Here is an 18,621-nt window from a genome sequence, read left to right as displayed (position 1 = left end):
TTTTCATTAGCTTAAGCTAATTATCGTGAAGAGAAAAAGGAAAAAAAACCATATTGAGAGTATTTTTTAAAATTTTTAATTTGGTATTTACTTGTTTTTTTTCTCTTAATTAAATCTTTAATTTTGTTTTGTAACCATTGCATATAAACTAAAAATGTTAATAGAACAAGTTATTAGAGCTAATGTTGTTGAAAAAATGATTTAATTAAGAAAAAAAAACATAAATACCAAATCCAAAATTAAGAGAAAATATAGGTACCCCCATATGCTTTTTCCAAAGGAAAATCCCAGCATCTTCTTAGCTTCAGCTCCCACTTCTAGCAGTAGGGTATGGTTAAGGAAAAATGACTTCCTATGGAACACAGAATATTATAAAAAAATCCCATCAAACTTAATAATTAATCATAAGTCGTAAAGGAACTTGAATGTGATAAGAGAAAACATAAAAAGATTATTTTGTTCTTACCAAAACACATTAGAGAAAGGGAGAATTGCAATTAGATTTTAAAAAAATGATTTAATTACCCTAAGGTCTCAATGACAAATGTGAGTAACAAAAATCAGTTGTCATTTTTTATATTAAAATTTTTTATTGCATGTTTTTCTGTTGCCAACAGACTTTAGGATAATTAAATCCCTTTATTAGGATTTGATTTCAATTCTCCTTGGAAAAACGGTGAAAACTGATTTTGAGCCCTATTCTTTGTTTTTTTTGTTTGTTTTTTTTTTTGTTTTGGCTATCGGCTAGCTCACTCTCCTCTTAAAAACTGGTGCTACATCTTCGTTCACCATTGTGGTAATCTGTCCACTGCCGCACGACCCCTACCCAATCTTCACTTCAACTATTTTTCCGATTCTATATTCCAGTGGTATCTAACTGCAAACATTGTGGATTGGAGCTGGAATTAAGGGAGGGCTCATGCTCTTTCATCGATCTTAGCTCCGTTTGAAACAAAAATAGGCGCTGAATCCTCGTAGGTAGAACTCATGCAACATAAGATTGTTACTGATTTTGCTGACTTTCGGAGGCACATCTATGTACTGTTCTTCAGTGTTTTGATGTAAATAAGAATTGTAAAATATATGCCTTTCCTTCCAAAATTTAGAAAGGAGGCCGTGAAAAATCGGCAGATTATGATGAAGACATTATTTCTCCAGTGGATGAGGTGTAAGTCTAATTATTCAATCGGATGAAAAATGGCAACATGGAAGGGAGTACGAAGTCAGGCTTGAAGGTGTGCGATTGTGTACCTGACTTTTGGCTGCTATGAAGATTCTTGCTCTTGATACCATTTAAATACTACTTCCGGTCCTTATTATAAGAGGTCATTTAATTTTTATTTTGGTCATAAATATAACATCACAATTCGTTTTGCCTTTCATATTTATATATATTTTTAAGGTAGTTTTTGTAATAATAGTAGTTTGTAGTTTTTGTAATAATAGTAGTTTTAGCCAATAAATTTGATTAGCAAAGATATTTTAAGAAAGACAATATCTATTTATCACAAATAACTAACTAAACCAGTTTTTTTAATCTATTCAAATTAGTCAATTAACTCTTATATTAAGGACCGTAGTATTATTCCATTGATAATGCTTATGGTTGATGCTGGTTTGGTCTTATTTTTCTTTTGCATCTTTATCAGAATTGTCCTCTTGGAGTAGCAGCTTGCAAATGAATTCCCTGTTTCTACAGTCGTGAAGGACTATATAGTCTATTTCTTTCCATTTTGTGGGCTGTGATTTGCTGACTTTGAGAACAATGTCACCAATTTCTACATTGAATTTTTTCACGTTAAAAGGCCAATCATCCGCAAATGGGAGAAAGATCTCAATGATTACGGCAATGTACCTCAATGATTATGCTGTATGTCATAATAAATATTAACAATAGTAATGGAGGAAGCAATAAAAAATTAACAAGTGAGAGTGTTTACATTAACAAGTAAAAGTACCAAAATGATAACCTATTTTATATCAGAATATCATATAAGATTATATCATATTATAATCAAAATGTATTATATGAGTATATCTAACTTGAAATCATGTAATAACAAATAAGGGTACTTGTAATTAATAATACTATATTTTTATCAGCATGAAAATGATAAAGTAAGTATTGACAAGTGAGGAAGCATGTAATGACAAATGAGGGTGCTTTCATTGACAAGTCTCTTCACTTTAGAATATATAACTTGTCAATTTTTGATTGACATATTATCATTATAAGCACCTTCACTTGTTTAATAGGCAAGTTATATATAATCTATTTTGTAATTATAATAGTTAATACATACCATAACAGTTGTTAATATAACTAATTTAATTGTTAATAATAAATATATAATGTGAGTTAATATTATTTGTTAATATATGTTGGGATATTTGTTAATGTTTGTACCTTAACTTGTTATTTTTGTGATACTAAAAGTCTGATACAAAGTTATATTCTCTCACATAAAATGACTTGTAAATGCCATATATGGATATATTCTCCACTTTAAGTTATATATAATAATTTAAAATGGTTTTATTTTAAATATGAAGTTAATTATTTTAAAATAATATAAATTGCATTTTAGCATAAGGTGGGAATGTATTTTCTGCACCTTCTTAGCTAATACTAGCACCAGTTAAGGGAGTGGAGAAAAATTAAAAGAAGAAAGCAGACGGGAATCAAAAGCAACTGAACTTAAAGCTCTTAAAGATACAAAACAGAAGACAAGATCAAGCAGCCAGAAAAATTAAATTGTCGTGGAGCAAGGAAAAGAACGGTGATAAGAAAGCCGAGCTTGAAATTTTGAACAGAGCCGTCAGTGAATTGCAGAATCACTTATGAAACAAACCCACCAGAGCATCACCGTGCAGAGGGAAAAATTCCAGTTTGATAGCTCTTGTTCGAATACAAAGGAAAATAGCCAGTAATCATCAGAAGATCAACCTATGCATGGGCTATTTTTGGAAGTTTCAGTCAATAGCACCGGTGAGTTGAAGGACCTGTGCATCCGAATTACACACATTAGTAGGTGCAATGGGGTCTTTTCACATTTTCATTCAATTACAATCTCTTACACTAAGTTCCCTCTGGGACTTCTAATTAATTTGCAATTCTTATGGGACTTTTTTGTTGTTATTTTTTGTTCCATGGACCTTAGTGCAATTCTCCCTATGATTAATGTCATTTGCTCTTGGACCAATTGAATAGGACCTGTTCAAAAGGCAGTGAAAAATTGTGTCAGAATGAGTCCTCCTTGTAGATTTCGAGAAGCTTGAAGCAGTTCTAGCTTAACGTATACTACTTTGTCCCTAATTATAAGAATTTTTTGGTCAAATTACGCTTTTTAAGAAAACAGTTAAAATTAGTTAAAAACAATTAATATGTAACAAATATAATTTTTCCAAATATACCCCTAATAAATATAAAAAAGTAATAATGAGAATGTATGGAGAGAGAATTACATGAGAATTTATTAGGGGTAAAATAAGTAACAATGCATTAACTGTTCAGATAAACTCAAAAAGGACCTTATAAAAAAAAATAAATCCATTAAAAAAAAAGGATCTTATAATTAGGGACGAAAGGAGTAATTGAGATCTAAATTTTCTACCACATCTAAGCGAAATCAAAATAAGATACTACCTCCGGTCCTTAATATAAGACCCCGTTTGACTTTTAGTTTGGTCCTAATTATAAGACCCCAATCTATTTTGTCTATCATATTTATGTATTTTTTCCAAGATAATCCTTCTAATAATAATAGTTCTAACCAATACACTTAATTAGCAAGGATATTTTAGGAATGACAACACTTATTTATTACAAATAACTAACTTAACTTACTTCCCTAAACCCTTCAAATTAGTTAACTGGGTCTTATAATTAGGATCGGAGGTAGTAATACAGCCATGACTAAGAGGTATAGGTCCTAATAAAAAGGATTTTGACCGTTTAAATACAAAATCTTAAATTTAAGTTTGTGCGAATGTTAATGCAGAAAATACTTTTAGGAGAATTATTCCCAATTCAATCTAATAATATTTAAATCTATTTAAGTCTGACATATTAAAAAAGAACATACACACACAGAGCCATGTAAAAAAAGTGTGTATGTGTGCATATAAATATAAAAAGCAAAGTAAATAATGTATAGTTAATCTTTTAAAATGACCTTTAGTATCAGTTTGATTTTGTACGCATGAGCCTCACAATACGTAGCACTTGCACACGAAAATGGATAAAGGCGCGGCGAGAAAGTGCAGCAAAAAGTTCGCAAGCTGATACTTTTAAATATTTTAGCATGGCGATATATATAATACTATCAAAGAATTTGATGAAGGTTAAAAGCGGAGAAGAAAAGTTGCACTTATGATTCAAAGTTAAACATTATAATGCCTCTGGTCCTAATTATAAGATATCGTTTATAGCCTATAAATGAGATCTTATAATTAGAATTAGAGATAGTATATAAGTTATATGTTACCTGAATATTTCTACAAGCAGGCAAGCATTAGTGTTTGAATTGTCTCCCCCAATTACTACAACGCCATCTAAATCAAGCTTCTCTGATGTCTCTTCCGCTTGCTTCAACTACCGATTCAACATGTAATGTATTCATATTATTACTACAGCCTCATGCCCTCATGTGACAATAAAATTTTTTTTACTTATAGTTTGATCCGACAATATGTACATCAAGTTCTTCGAATTTATCATGCTCTGCATCCTATTTTTAAAATATTAGCATTCAATATCATTTAATTATAAATCTACATGAAACAAAAAAAGGATATATGATCATATGTGGTTGGATAATTTGACATAATGGGTATAAAAAACTTGGCTTAAGCTTTTTCTCTAATCCTCATGAATGACAAAATTATTTTCTCAATTTAATCGTTCAAAAACAATATTTTCTTTAATTTGGTATATTCCCAATGATGTAAAAGAAAAGTTCTATTTTTCATATGTTCCATCGAATTTTTTTTAGAAGGTTATATTAAAAAAGTACTGATGGAATTGAAAAATTAAAATAAATGAAAAAAAAGGAGTTGAAGGAGAAGGCTGTATAAAGAAAGCAAGTCGAATGCATTTTGACATATTTATTGCAACATGTGTGTTCCGAATCAATTAGTTTATTATGTAATGCATGTTGGTGCTACCCAACAGGGTGGTCACCTTCCCATTGAACCAGTTTTAGTGTTCATCATCTTGATGAACACCATATGCTCATCAGATTTGGACTATCTATATTTTATTTGAATGGTCTAGATTTGATTTATTTTTTATTTTTATTTATTCAAAATAATTATTTTACTAGGTATAAAATATAAAATAAAGATAATCTCTTAACTGTCATTCTTTAAAGAAAAATAGTTTTTTCTATTTGAAAATAATTAATTTAAGATTTTAAATCTAAACTGTTTAAATTAGATATCGACGGTCAAGATCTGATGAGCTTATGGTGTTCATCAAGATGATGAACATCAAAACTGGTTCCAGCTTTCCACTAAGACCAAAAGGTAAGAATGAAGAGTCAATTTGTGTGGCGTTAACTAAGTACAAAAAGGCAAGACAACAATTTTGAAGTTGATAGCTTCTTTGAATTGGACTTTTTTAGTAGAAATTGAATACAACTTCAACAACTAAAAAAGGACACAAGAAGAAAAGCTAATATCTATTCTCTTTCATCAACGACCATCTCTTAATTAAAAGGTGATTGTTGGTCAAGGATACAAAAACTTTTTATTAAACTATGAGACATTTTGGCCAAATGATCAACTTGAGTGTTGTTTTCTTTGAAAATATGGCTGAAAACCATTTGCCAATCCTTCAAAATAAGAAACCTTGCCTCCTCTATAATATCTCTAAATAAGAGACTTAAACCCGAAAGTTTTACTAAAGGAAGTTCAAAAGTTAAAAACAAATTTAAGTCCAAAAATTACGTTTAGATTGATATTAGAGTCAAATGAATCTTTTGAGAGTAAAGTTAGCTTATTCATCAACTTTTTGTTGATGAATATTTCTTCACGTTGTATGAGAATTTTTCAAAAGATATTTCATTTTACTTGTTCATGTCTTGTTAATGAATCATCACCTTTGTATTCATGATTCCCCCCCCCCCCCCAACAATCATGTCATATTTTGGAGCTCGAGTTGTAAAAGCCAAATACATATTCAACTGATTTCTTTTTTTTACAAAAGCATATTCCAAGATCATTGCACTAATTAATTTTTACTCTAACTTCAATTTACAAAATATAGTTAAAATAAAAAGCATTTTCATATGTTAATACAAAAAGTCTTACAAGACTAGGTGAATTTTAAAACCCTGGTGACAATAACCAACCATGGAAACTAATGTGCCTTCTTTTCATATCTGCTCTGTATGAGTTTAAATATGATATGATAAAGATATCATGAAGATCATATGCAGATAAAGGGGAAACAATCCTCATAAGGCAGCAAAATTTATAAGGTCTCATATTAACATGTTGCCTCCTGCTGAAGTCGGCCTTTGTAGGCAGTTAACGTGCTAAAATAAATATGATTACTTGAACCAAGTCACTCTTAAAAAGTGGTTCAAGTTGGTAACATTACAACTTCCATTGGATTTTTATAAATACAAAGGATATACGGATCACAAAATGTGTACTAACAAGTAACAACCATAAAAAGGTATTGTAACAAAGGACCAAATGAGAAACAAAAATTTGCTAAAAAAGATCCATGATATTCGAGAGTTCAACATCACTCTAAAATTTTGTGGATCGTCCAGAAAGTTTGTGGCCCTTGATAGGTTGGATGACAGACTATGCCGAAAATTCAATACCACCTGGAATCACCGCCAGAATCATAAGCGGCCGTATCAGTAGGTGGCCGTTTCAGATTAGAAAGCGTGCTAGTTCCACCGGTGAGTGTTCCCGAAGGATTCTTGGGATCCGCATGCCGAGTCGGAGACTGAAAATTTGGCTGCGAGGAGCTGTTCTTGAAGAAGGAGGAAAGGGCGGCGTCCAAGTCGAAGTTGTGGCTCTCCAAGAAGAAGAGGGCATCGTCATGGGAAGCAGAAGTCATATGGCAGAAGGAGATTATAAGAGACGCACGGCTCACAGCATCGGAATCGTTTTCCATGGCCTCAGATTTTGTTGACGAACAGAAAGCTTACCATATTATGCCCTCTCACTGTTCTATTCCTTTCATATGCACCGCCACGTCCGAGGTTATATGTGCCTGTAACTGACACACGTGTCCTTATAGCAAGTCCCCACAAGAGACCACATGTCATGGTCAAAAGGTCGGGTTCCTTGCCAACCCTGTTATTGTCGCCTATTGACATGCAAAGCTACATAAAGTCATTTAGAGAGTGTTTGGGTAAAAACAAAACTATGATTTTAAAAATGTTTTTACGATATAAATATGTATAGTTGTTTGTTTTAATTTGCGGAAAAGTGTTTTTGAAAAACACTTTTAGCATGACCCAAACACCCCCTTAATAGCTATTAATACTTTCTAATTTATTTAAAAGAAAAAAGCTTAGCTTGTTTTAATTAAAGCTTATTTTGCCTAAAATTAAAAGCACCGCATCTATGACTAATATTTGCTATAAGGAAGTAGGAAGTGTCAATAAATTACAGATTGATGATCAATGAAGGTGGAGTGAAAGCAAGAGAACGAGTTAAACTTGTGTTAGACGGAATGGTATATAAGGATTCGCCAATGATCGCATTTTCCTCTGATGACCACTTTCAGCATCATTCCGTTCATCAGATTGGATGGTTTAACAACGATTACATTTCCTCTTTTTAACAGCTCTGACAAAATGGGAGTTCCCGGCTATAGCAAAAAACGGAACAAATGCAGCCTGCATTGAGCAACAGGAAAGACTTGTCCAATGTAAAGAGAGAGATCACTAGCATGAAATAATAAACTAAACTTGACATCCAAGGAACGAGAAAATAATTTACAAGCGAATCTGTTGCTAAATCTCAGCATCTTGTCCTCCATCTTTTTTTCTTTAAAAATAAAAACTAGTGCCAGTAAACTTGAAGGTCTTCAGTAATGCAAGGAAATAACCAGTTGTTGGACACCGGAAATCACAATTATTGGCATTTAGGAAGTCAAATAAGTAGGTAATAAATACACAGCAATTTTAAGACTGAACGTCATTTGTCCCCCCCCCCCACCCCCCCCCCCCCCCCAAAAAAAAAAGTAGGAGCACAATGACAACCTTGAAAGATTCTTCTTCTTCTTCTTCTTTTTAAATATTACAAGGCAAACAAATAGCTTCAGATAAATAGTGGGGTTGAACTTGCGTTCTCCCACTTGTAGAGAAGCTTTCATGTCACTATGTCACATGAGACATTGGCCCAACTTCAAAAATTCAAAGACACAAAGCATATGATAGAAAAAGCATAGTCCAGTAAAGTTGCTCAGGTTGCAATTTATAGGTATTGCGTTGGATTAATATATATTAGCAGATCTTTTTGACCACGGCCATTGATGCACAGGCGGCAGCTGCCTCTGCTATTAATGTAACTGGTTGGCGAGCCTGGAGGCAAGAACCTACATCAAATGGATGCAACTCAGAACCATTAAAAATGAGGTTGACACCCGGAAGGAGCACTTCTTTGCTGTCATTTTCATCTGGGTCTGATTCAGTTTCCAACATATCAGCTTGAGGAATTTCTTCCACGGGTCTTGTGGCAGCCTCATAAACAGGAGTAAAGGCGTTTGATCTGCATTAACCATTCAATAGTAACCAGTTTGAGACTTGAGATGATTAGCAGATAAAGCTAGAAATAAAGAGTACTAAACCATAACTCTTTAATTTCCTTTTATTGCTGTATAAGTTTACTACTATAACTAAATCACTTGCTGTGCAACCTATTCAAAAAGAAAAGGATATCAGCTTCTGTGCGACATCTATCAATAGGCCAGTATTGGGAAGTTGACAGTTTTGAAACTATGCTCTATGACACCTCACCTGGCCTTCTGCAAGCGAAAACCATCCGCAGGCAGCCCTTTGTAGAGTTTTCAGCCACTAACTTTGATAACAAATGATGTGTACTCAAGTAGAGGGAAGAATCCTCCCCTAAAAGCTCATTATTGTAGTACTTAATTAATCTCTTGAGCAATCTAAGCTACTGAACGATATGGAAGTTAGACATTTCATACTACCTTGGTCCCTATCGCTAACAGATAGACACTAAAATTCATAAGAAAGCCTTGAGACAAACCAATAAATTATCCTTGACTATGTATTTCCATCGTTACCAACGAAGAAACAGTTCAGTGGCAAAATAAGAAGCTAGTCCTGTTAACCTGATTGGTTGCAGCCACAGGATATTCTACAGGGGTCAAAAGTTATTTTTCAGTAGAATTTTATCGTTGATAATGAAGGTTTAATCATCTACATCTAAGATGGCTAACAAATCTTTATCTGAGTGGCTCAAGCAAGCAGACAAAAGAAAGTTAGTGGCTACATAATATGCATTATCATTGCACAAATCTTTAAAAGGATTCCAAGAAATACAAACGAAAATCAAGGGCAAGATGAAGTCTGGAACCACCAATTGCGACACATTGAGCAAATGTTCGCCAGGTTTGACGGAACAACTTGTTTCAACCGGGGTCTAAAAGCAAATTAGCAGAAAGTACGATCTCTTTCTTCAGTGTATTTGTAGCACAAGTTACCAAAATATTTGACCAATATTTATATTACAGAAGAATCCATTTGATTATTTTGGTGAAAGTAAGTGATTTTCTGTTGTCAAGATGACACTAATTGAGATCATTCCTTTATCTGATGAGAAATTTCATCCATCCATGTTCTAGCAATGAGTCAATAGAAGTTCTGACCAACCTTGGAACGCGGCCATCAAAGCTTAATACTTCAGTTAGGCAGCATTGTTGATTAGCAAGCTTTAATCCCTGATGCCCACTCAATGCCCCTGAAATTGGAAGAGGGTCCACAGACGGGTTCAATCTACCACTAGCATAGTTCATAAGCTGCGGAGAAGCATCCACAACGTGCCTTTTCTGGTAAAGAATATTTGCAGCAGGCCCTGTTGGTTGGTACTCTGCACAGATGTCATGCAGCCTTTTCCTTATGCTTTGCATTGAATCATGGTGTTCCCCAAATGAGCCAGTTTGAAGCAAACCTGACGAAACCACCCTTTTACATATACTACTGCAAAGCTTCGGACTGAAAAGTGGCATCCCAAATTCAACACTCAAAGGAACCCATTCAAATTTATCTTCATCGCATGAACACTGGTCTGATTCTCTTCCCTTAAACAATTTTAATAGGCGAATAAAACCAACTGTCCATAGTTCCATTCTGTTTGCCAAGTCTGTCAAGAGAGAATTCAACTTCAATATTTCCTCTTTGCGCAGTCGTAACTCTTTTCCTACAGGGGCAATTGAACCATCAGAGTTCTTTAGAGGCAAAGGAATATCTACCGTAATCACTTTGCCAGATTTGTCAAGATCATACCTACTGATAGGCTGCACCAGAACAGCCGAATGTTTAAGAAGTGAATTTAGACAATGCAAGAGAGTATTTCCTTTAACAAGATTTCCTTCAAGCTTCCCTCCCAAGCCTCCTACAGTGGAACCATCCCAAGACCATATCAGAGCTTTCTCACAACCAGCCAATGGAGCAGGAAGTAAACGCAGGCACTGGCCTTTCATCAGAACAACTGACAGAGGCCCACTAGCCACAGTCGAATATAGAATAAGTTTCATCCAAGGTGTCATCGAACAATATGAGGGGGGACCAAAATGAGCTGGACCTGAAGGTCCAGGAAGAACCGATGATTGAGGAAGAGGCACTATGGACACAACTAAATCATAATCACGAAGAAACAAACGCTCAAGAGCTGCTGGTGGAAGAGCAGCCAAGCTTTCAGAGCGAAGAATATCTACACGATATTTCTTTTTATTGCTTAACATTTCTGATTCAACATCTGAACCTTCAACTGCTATCAATTTCTCATCATTCAGGAGATTTGTCTCTGATTTACAGAATTCTGGTGTCTGCCCACGGTCACCTTGCAAGATAATAGGATGAGATACATCACCCGTGTAACCTGGAACAAGATCTGAGGTAACAGAAGCCTCCTCATACTTTTCTGAATGTAAGTTTAATAAATTATCATTATTCTTTCCACTTTCTGAAATGCCAGAGTCACCCGCTGTGCCAGTCAAAGGGATTTCAGTTCTCCGATAACTTGGATCATCATTGCTTGATGTAATAATACCCATCTTATAAAAACCTTCCTCCACTTTAGCATTAGTAGCATTAGCAATTCCACTTGATAGCAGGCATTCTAATACACAGCGCAGGCTGAATGCATGATTTGCAAATTCCTGTAGTACTCCCTCAAATTTTGCACCCTCCAAGGTACTAAGATCCTTGCAAAGATCAGAAATGCTGGCATGACCTAGTTTCCCCGCTTCATATAGTGTAACAGCATGAGATTTCAAACCTAACAAAATCCACCAAGAGGACAGACATGTTAATTTGATTAGAGACTCTAGATAGACAGACATGCAGTGAATTCTCTTGTACATGAAAAGACTGAAGAATAACAGGCATGAACCTTTGAAAACAGCACCCAAAAAGCAAGCTAATACTGCTTTGATTTAATAAGCAGAATACTTATGAATTTTCCAGAATAATAAAAAGAATATATATTGCCCATGAACCTGGAAGTCTTGTTATGGTTTGATATTCTCCGATTTTGCAGATTTATGAGATAACTGGGCGAAGGAGCAAAGCATAATGGGCAACTAGCTCAATTATTCGCATGATATTGGAATGTGAAAACCAGAGTAGTGCAGAAGAGATCAAGATTTGCCTCAAATGCAGTAAATATCTAAGATTAGGGAAAATTTAACAAAAGAAACTAGAAATGGATAAATACAATTATGGTGCAACTATTGTCCAGCAAGTTTTTGAAGTGGATTTTTCACCTGGAGTCTGCTAAATCAGATTATGCCTCACTCCAAATGTATCATTCATTCTCATCCAAAGAGTGGTAGGTTACTATAACCTTTTTTTTTTTTTTTTCTTTTAACGTTTTACAGAAATCATGAAAATTTTGCTACCAAACAAAAAGCATGTTATTTAAAATAAACAAAACAAAAGGCATTCTTTAAGTTGTTCCGATATCTGTCAACGTTTTGGGTCTAAGACTGGCAAACTTGTAAAAACTTTGGAAATCAATTCTTGAATTTAACAATCTCATAATCAGACTGCGATCAAATTGTCATTGGTCAACAGAAAAATTTGATAGGAGAAAGATCTCAGTACTATCATAAACTCAAATATTTCTGCACAAAAAAAAGCAACCAAAAAGGTGTTGGAAACTTAAAAAAACCATGATTGCACTATCGCACGAGAGTATTGAGATAAAATACACCCAAACTATGTTTAGAGTCCAACAAAATTGGTTGATTAACAAAATGAAATTTGAGGCTAAAAAAGGCACATGGCCAGAACCTGGCGAAACAGAACCCATCATAAGATAGGATGTTATATTAGCATCAACAATTAGAGCAACACGAGTAACTGCAGAAGCAGAACTATGACCATAGTTCCCTGTCCAAGAAGCATCCTCCTGTTGATTGGAATCATTGCCAATGAGCATACTCTCAGCAATCAAACCAATACGAGAAGCATCTTCGCCATCAATAGAACTTCTAGGAGAACCAGTTATACTTATGTCTTGAAGAATAGATGCCGGGTCAAGTACTTTGGTTGCCCAGCCTAATCGACATACAAATGATGCAGCAGCCTGTAGTTGCAACAAATCAGCCTGTAGTGTTGTTGCCAGTTCAGCAACTGTTACATTTTCACTTGAAACAACAAAAACTGCATACAATAACCTAGAAAATAAAGAACTCACGTTAAGGTTATCTTAAGGAAGCATTAAACAAAAAGGATGTGAATAAAAATTCAAACTGCGGCTTTACTCTTCAATAGGATCTTCATAAGACTGCTCTCGGTTGGAAACAAAACCTTCAAGCCTGGAGACTGAATCACCATAAATATAAATGTTATGACGTCTCTTCCCAACCTCAGGCAGCTCAAAATGTGTAGAAAGCGTCATCAAAAAACATGTTGCACATATCATATGCTTGATTACTTTACTGTTTTTTATCCTTCAATGTTTTATATATAAATATATATATTTCATACTCCAGAGCAAATTGCCAATAAAACCATGCATGCTAAATCATATTTTAATCATTTAACAAATTTAGGTAATTTGCAAGCTTTTAAATGTAAACAAAATTGAAATAAAATAATATTTTGCAATCATAACAAAACTCAACCCTCAAAATTCAGTCCTCACCATAAATCAATTTTTTTTACTTTTTATTTTCCAAATCTTCTGGTATGCTTACCATAAACTCATTAGTCATATTTCCATAACAATAAGGCAATGAGAGGATACTAAAGCAATCATAACAAAGACAATAGCAGGAAGCACTTAACATGAAAAGTGACCAATTACTATAATAAAAATTACTCAACAATGAAATTTATTAAAAAGTTTGCTTAAAACTGAACCCTCAAAATTCAGTCCTCACTTTCTCCTGTTTCTCTATTTCCTTCACTCTCTTATACATCAATGCTTTCTTACTCCTTGAAACATTCACCTAGATCTGATTAACTATGTCTCAGCTTTGTCTACCAATATCTGATTTTCTTTGCAGGTGTGATACAATTGCTGTTGGAGCAAGCATTGTCAGATTTCAGAGCTTTTTGGGATTTGATTGAGATCTTTGTCACCATAACTCATGACTGTGTGTTGACGCTAAGTCAAGAGATTTCTACTACGACACTGTCTAACCCTGCTGCAGCAGAGGATTTTGATGGGTTGCTAGTTGCAAAGGTTACAATATTTTTAACAGTTAGGCAGATATGATGTATATATTAGATTTCTTTCGTACATGAAGTGATACAAAAATATGTTTTGAGTTTGTAATCATGAAGATGTGATTTTTAAAGTGGCATAGATTTGGCTTTCTATTTTTTTTCCTTGCGTTGTGCTGCCATAAACAAAAACAACCAGTAGCAACTTTATAGGAACCGGTATGGTCATTTTGGTTGGTCAATTTGAATCATAATACATCAGGAATCTTTTGCTTTGTTGCATGTCTCATGAACATTTTACTTTTAAATAAGAATCCTAAAACATACGCCTGTAGAAATTTTACATGAAGAAAATATATTAACAAAGCACCAAAACTTAGACACTGAGAGAACTCACCTTTAACCCGGTCATCAGGACTTACAGGAACATCAAAATAGATCAGTCCCCGTCTATAAAGAGCTTTTACTATGTCAGGATCAAACTGGACAAATGAATTACCTTCCTCCTTAGAGACTTTGTCTACAGTGGCCATTTCCTCTCCTGAGAGTTTCTACAAAAAGTGGAAGAAAATGTGAGGGAAAAAGTATACCTGATGAGTGAACACAAAAAATTTCTTATTGCCAAATTAACATAACACGATTTTATTGGAGCGAGTGCTTCTTTTCATCAGGATCAAAGGCAGACCTCACCTTAAATTCTTCCAAGGAAAAGTTCACAAGACAAATTCCCCACCACGGTTCGATTGCAAAATCTACAGGTTCTAGAGGTAAGGAATCTCTCGCAATTGACTTATTCAGTTTCCACATGATTTTCTGAATATTCCAAAAGTAAAAATGACGAGTGAGACAAGAATGATAGAAATTTGGAAGTTAAAAAAAAAAAAATGCTGATGCAGGTAGTTAGGCACACGCTGACATACAAATGCAAAGCAAACCAACTATGAGTGTGAATGCCATATATGTGAATACTATTTATCTACAAATAAATACATGCAGTACCTTAGATCGACACTTGTTCATTATATCCATAAATTCATTCCTCCCAATTCCTGTAAGTCTTAAGGCATCTGCAGCACTAAAATTCGGGATGCTGTCATATGGTTGTTCTGCAAACAATGGAAACATGAATGATATTTATAGAGTCCAGCTTCCATGCATACTAACCTCTCAACATTTGGTAAGGCGTTAGAACCACAGAAATTTAAAAAAAAAAAAAAAAAAAACAAAACAAACCATTTTGCACACATCATCTTAGTCATTTTAATCAGATATCATTATTTGGCATATAGGCTGTTTGACCTACAGGCTACATCAGGTTAAAAAGAAAAAAGTTACATACTAATTTTGAGATATCTAATCACCTCTTCATACCCTAGTGTACACCATTATGACTTCTCTTACCATCTTCACTAAATGCATTCGCTATTGGTAACACTTTATCTGGTAGCAAAAGTGTACTCCTTTCACTTACTCTAGGGAGCATCAACTGTCACAGAAGAAAATAAGTCTACTGTATGCCAGTAATCTAGTTAGCTAGACATAATGTATCATATAAAATTCTATCGTTTCAAAACATTTTTTCATATTTAAACGTTACAGAGGATATGTAGCAAAAGTTATTTGCAATAAAAAATGATTGAGACTTGGTATTATGGGATGCTAAATCCCACATTGAGTCCTATGAGATGCTCAGTGGAGCTTTTAAGTTGGTTGGTTTTCCCACCTCATCAGCTAACTTTTGGAGCATGGTTCTCTCACTTAGGCATCTATCATAAAACAATTTAATAAAGGAGCTTCACAGAAAGTTTATAGAACAGATGCATGTCTAGTTGAGATGTTTGACACAAACACCATTCCTTGGATAATCCAGAAACTGTCAAGAGCACAAAGAAACTGATGAATAAAAAGACACCAAATTTATAACCTGGAGAAAAGCCTCAATTTTGAGTTATAAAAAGCAACATTTGAGCAGAATCTTCAAGCAGAATTAAATCATTTGAGAATTGTCACAAGCAAGTAACAAGTTACCATTTCTCATTACTTCAAAAATCATATCACAATAGTATTGGAAAGGCGATACCCTCATTACACGGCAGACATACTCGGCCAAATGATAAGGAAATATCTGCAAGGGAAAAATATAACATTAAAAAGATTTCCTAAAACAAGAGAAAAAGAAATTGAAGGGGCCATGAAATGCTGCACTACATATGGAAAGTAAATCTAAGCTCTATAGTGAAATAAGACTGAAGGGTAATAAGACTGAACTAAATAAACAAAATGGAAAGTAAATCTAAGCTCTATAGTGAAATACAATATCATTAGTTCTAATTAATAATACATGAAATTAAGAATATCAACATCATGATCAGCAAAAACAGAGGCCAGATATCTCTACTAAAAGAAGTGCAGCAAAGTATATAGATAAGGCATTGTATCAATGCAAAGTTCATTTGACATATGACTTCAATAGGATAGATCAACTGGAATTTCGGTGAAGAACATACTGCCAGATTCTTTTGTAAGTAACGCAGCATTTCTTCATAATATTCACTTTCATAACAAACTTTGCGAGCAAAACATCTATTCCATTGGAGCCTCTTCTTTATGCAGTAATCAACAATCCTGCATAATAATTCCATAGCCAGAAAAAAAATATATGAGGAGAGGCATGAGCACTGAAGTTGGTGCTTTAGCGGAGTGTATAAACTCATAGATATCTATTCAATTAAATGGAAACACCTTTCCAAATTTTGCAATATATCATGAAAGTCATTGATGCTTTGGTATATATATCGAGTTACTGTTGAAGGCAGTAGATATTTTTTTCGAGTCTCATTGTCGCAATTAATTTAATTCTACAGATACCCAAAATATTTCATTCTTGACAAACATATAGTGCAGAAGTCTATTATTTTTTTCTATAAGTGAAACTGACAGGTGAAAATTGATCAACCAGATTCAAACAGGCTAAAATATATACTGCAATGGAGAGAATATTATAAAGAACAGAATGACAATTAAATGATTTATTTTCAGCTAGAAAAGGAGATTATATAAAAAAAATGGAACTTGAAGGCTCGTGCACATTCTTATCACAAAATAAATTACAGTGTGTGTGTGTGTGTGTGTGTGAGATTTACTGTTTATCACAAAATATGTTTATCTCTTTCAGACAACTAAAACTTCTAAGCTATTCAAGATTCTGAATTAAATCATATATGCCAAAAAAAGACTAACAGAAAAGAGGACATTTATTCAGGAAAAGAGTACAAAGCTTTCCCCTCAAAACAGAAAGTAAGGAAACAATTCTTATCCTCAATGTAGAAAAGCTCACTTATTCGCACACATGTCATTTGCAGATCCTAATTTTTCTTTTCACAAGCTGATCTAATTCCAAACAGAGAAAAAGAAAATTATCTATGTTCTAAGTACTCTATTGCTTTCTAAAAATTGGCTACTGAAAAAAAAAAAAACTATAGAATTACTATTCAGCTTAGTCATGTTCAAGAAAAATATTAGTGAGAAACTTTTGTCATCTCATCAAGATAAAAGTGCTTCTAGTCTCTCATTCTATTGTTTCCCCTCTTTTTTTGGGCCGACTCTGTTTGATTCACGTGCAAGATGTATCCAGAAAAATAAATAAATTTTATTGTCATAATGGCATCTTTGTTTAGAACATGTGTCATGTGTATCGTGGTAGCGTCCAATCCATGTCAAGACAAATCGGGCACTGCTGGCTTGCTAAAAAATAAAAACATAACAAACGACAACTGAAGTTTTCTTATGTTTCGTATATCAAAATACAATTTTTGCAAACAGCTTGAAATGAAAGATTGTTAGCAAGAGTTTCATGAACATAATCTCTAAAATGCCACTATAAAGAGACCCGAATATTGAAACAGCTGTTTAAGCAAAAAGTAGAACACGAAAGCTAATCTAACCTATTGTGCCACTCTTCTTTAGTGGAATGAATTGCCTGAACTCGCTTTGGAAGGCTCTCCCAAGGACATTCTTCTCTAATAGCTTTCTCAATCAACCGTTCATCAACCGTCATTGTAACTTGCTGCATTTTCAACTACCTTGGAAACCCAATCTACAACCTGAAAACAGAGCAGCACAAAGTGATCACCAATCAAAATACCACATTTAGTAGGATCACTGGGACAGAGACCCGGACAAAAGATATGGAGGCACCTGATCATGAGAAGCAGAGAATGCCTAATTCAGCTAGGGTTTGCAAATGCAAATGCGCAGACTCTGCTGAATCTATGTCGGCTATGAAGGTGTGTGTATGAGATCTAATGAGCGAGGCTAGTCACTGTCAGTACTGCCATTTCCATTATGGCGGTCGTTACGGCGTGTGCCGTGTTCATCAATCATCACTGCCCAAACCCGATGGGTATCTGGCCAGAAACCCGATGGGTATTTCCGATCCGTTTCAAATTAATTTTATCTTCGCGCCAAGTAATAAGCTGACTGCTGACGAATACAAGCAATAAATAATAACTCCCTAATTAGATAAATGGAATTTTAAATTGCGCGATATAATTTTGTTTTTGCACGTTTGGAACTTGGATCCTGTAAAGAATAAAAGAATTGGAATATGAAATTATTTTCCCAATTTTATTAATTCGTCCCTTTTTGTTTGGACTGATGATAAATATTAAAAAATGATTTATTTTAGTAATAATAGTAGCTTGAATAAATAAAAACTTGTTACATTCAAAGC

At 34.1% G+C, this 18,621-nt stretch overlaps 1 protein-coding gene across 1 annotated transcript; it reads right to left on the bottom strand.

Moving 5' to 3' along the window:
• Positions 1–8,229: 8,229 nt before the first annotated feature.
• On the bottom strand, positions 8,230–18,168 carry LOC114713327 (protein FAM91A1-like). Its single transcript, XM_028897950.1, has 11 exons — positions 18,087–18,168; positions 17,834–17,992; positions 16,397–16,514; positions 15,918–16,014; positions 14,889–14,995; positions 14,580–14,702; positions 14,191–14,440; positions 12,983–13,043; positions 12,510–12,895; positions 9,867–11,493; positions 8,230–8,739 (listed from the first exon to the last, which is right to left on the bottom strand). The coding sequence occupies exons 2-11, from the start codon at positions 17,959–17,961 to the stop codon at positions 8,475–8,477; spliced, it is 3,162 nt and encodes a 1,053-aa protein (XP_028753783.1). The 5' UTR covers positions 17,962–17,992; positions 18,087–18,168; the 3' UTR covers positions 8,230–8,474.
• Between the last annotated feature and the right edge of the window lie 453 nt (positions 18,169–18,621).

This window comes from Neltuma alba, unplaced genomic scaffold (genome assembly GCF_004799145.2).
Source record: "Neltuma alba isolate B1F8T4 unplaced genomic scaffold, ASM479914v2 tig00001887_pilon, whole genome shotgun sequence".
Lineage (NCBI taxonomy): Eukaryota > Viridiplantae > Streptophyta > Magnoliopsida > Fabales > Fabaceae > Neltuma > Neltuma alba.
Note: the sequence above shows the minus strand (reverse complement) of the source record. Positions and strands in the feature narration are given on the sequence as shown.

Bases quoted from the DNA above. Each gene is read 5' to 3' on its own strand.
- LOC114713327 (XM_028897950.1), bottom strand. From the start codon at position 17,961: ATGCAGCAAGTTACAATGACGGTTGATGAACGGTTGATTGAGAAAGCT. The intron at 13,044-14,190 runs GTAAAATGTTCA...ATGGTGATTCAG, and splicing joins TTTAGGATTCTTATTTAAAA to TCTCCAGGCTTGAAGGTTTT. The intron at 8,740-9,866 runs GTTGGTCAGAAC...TGGTTAATGCAG, and splicing joins TTTGATGGCCGCGTTCCAAG to ATCAAACGCCTTTACTCCTG.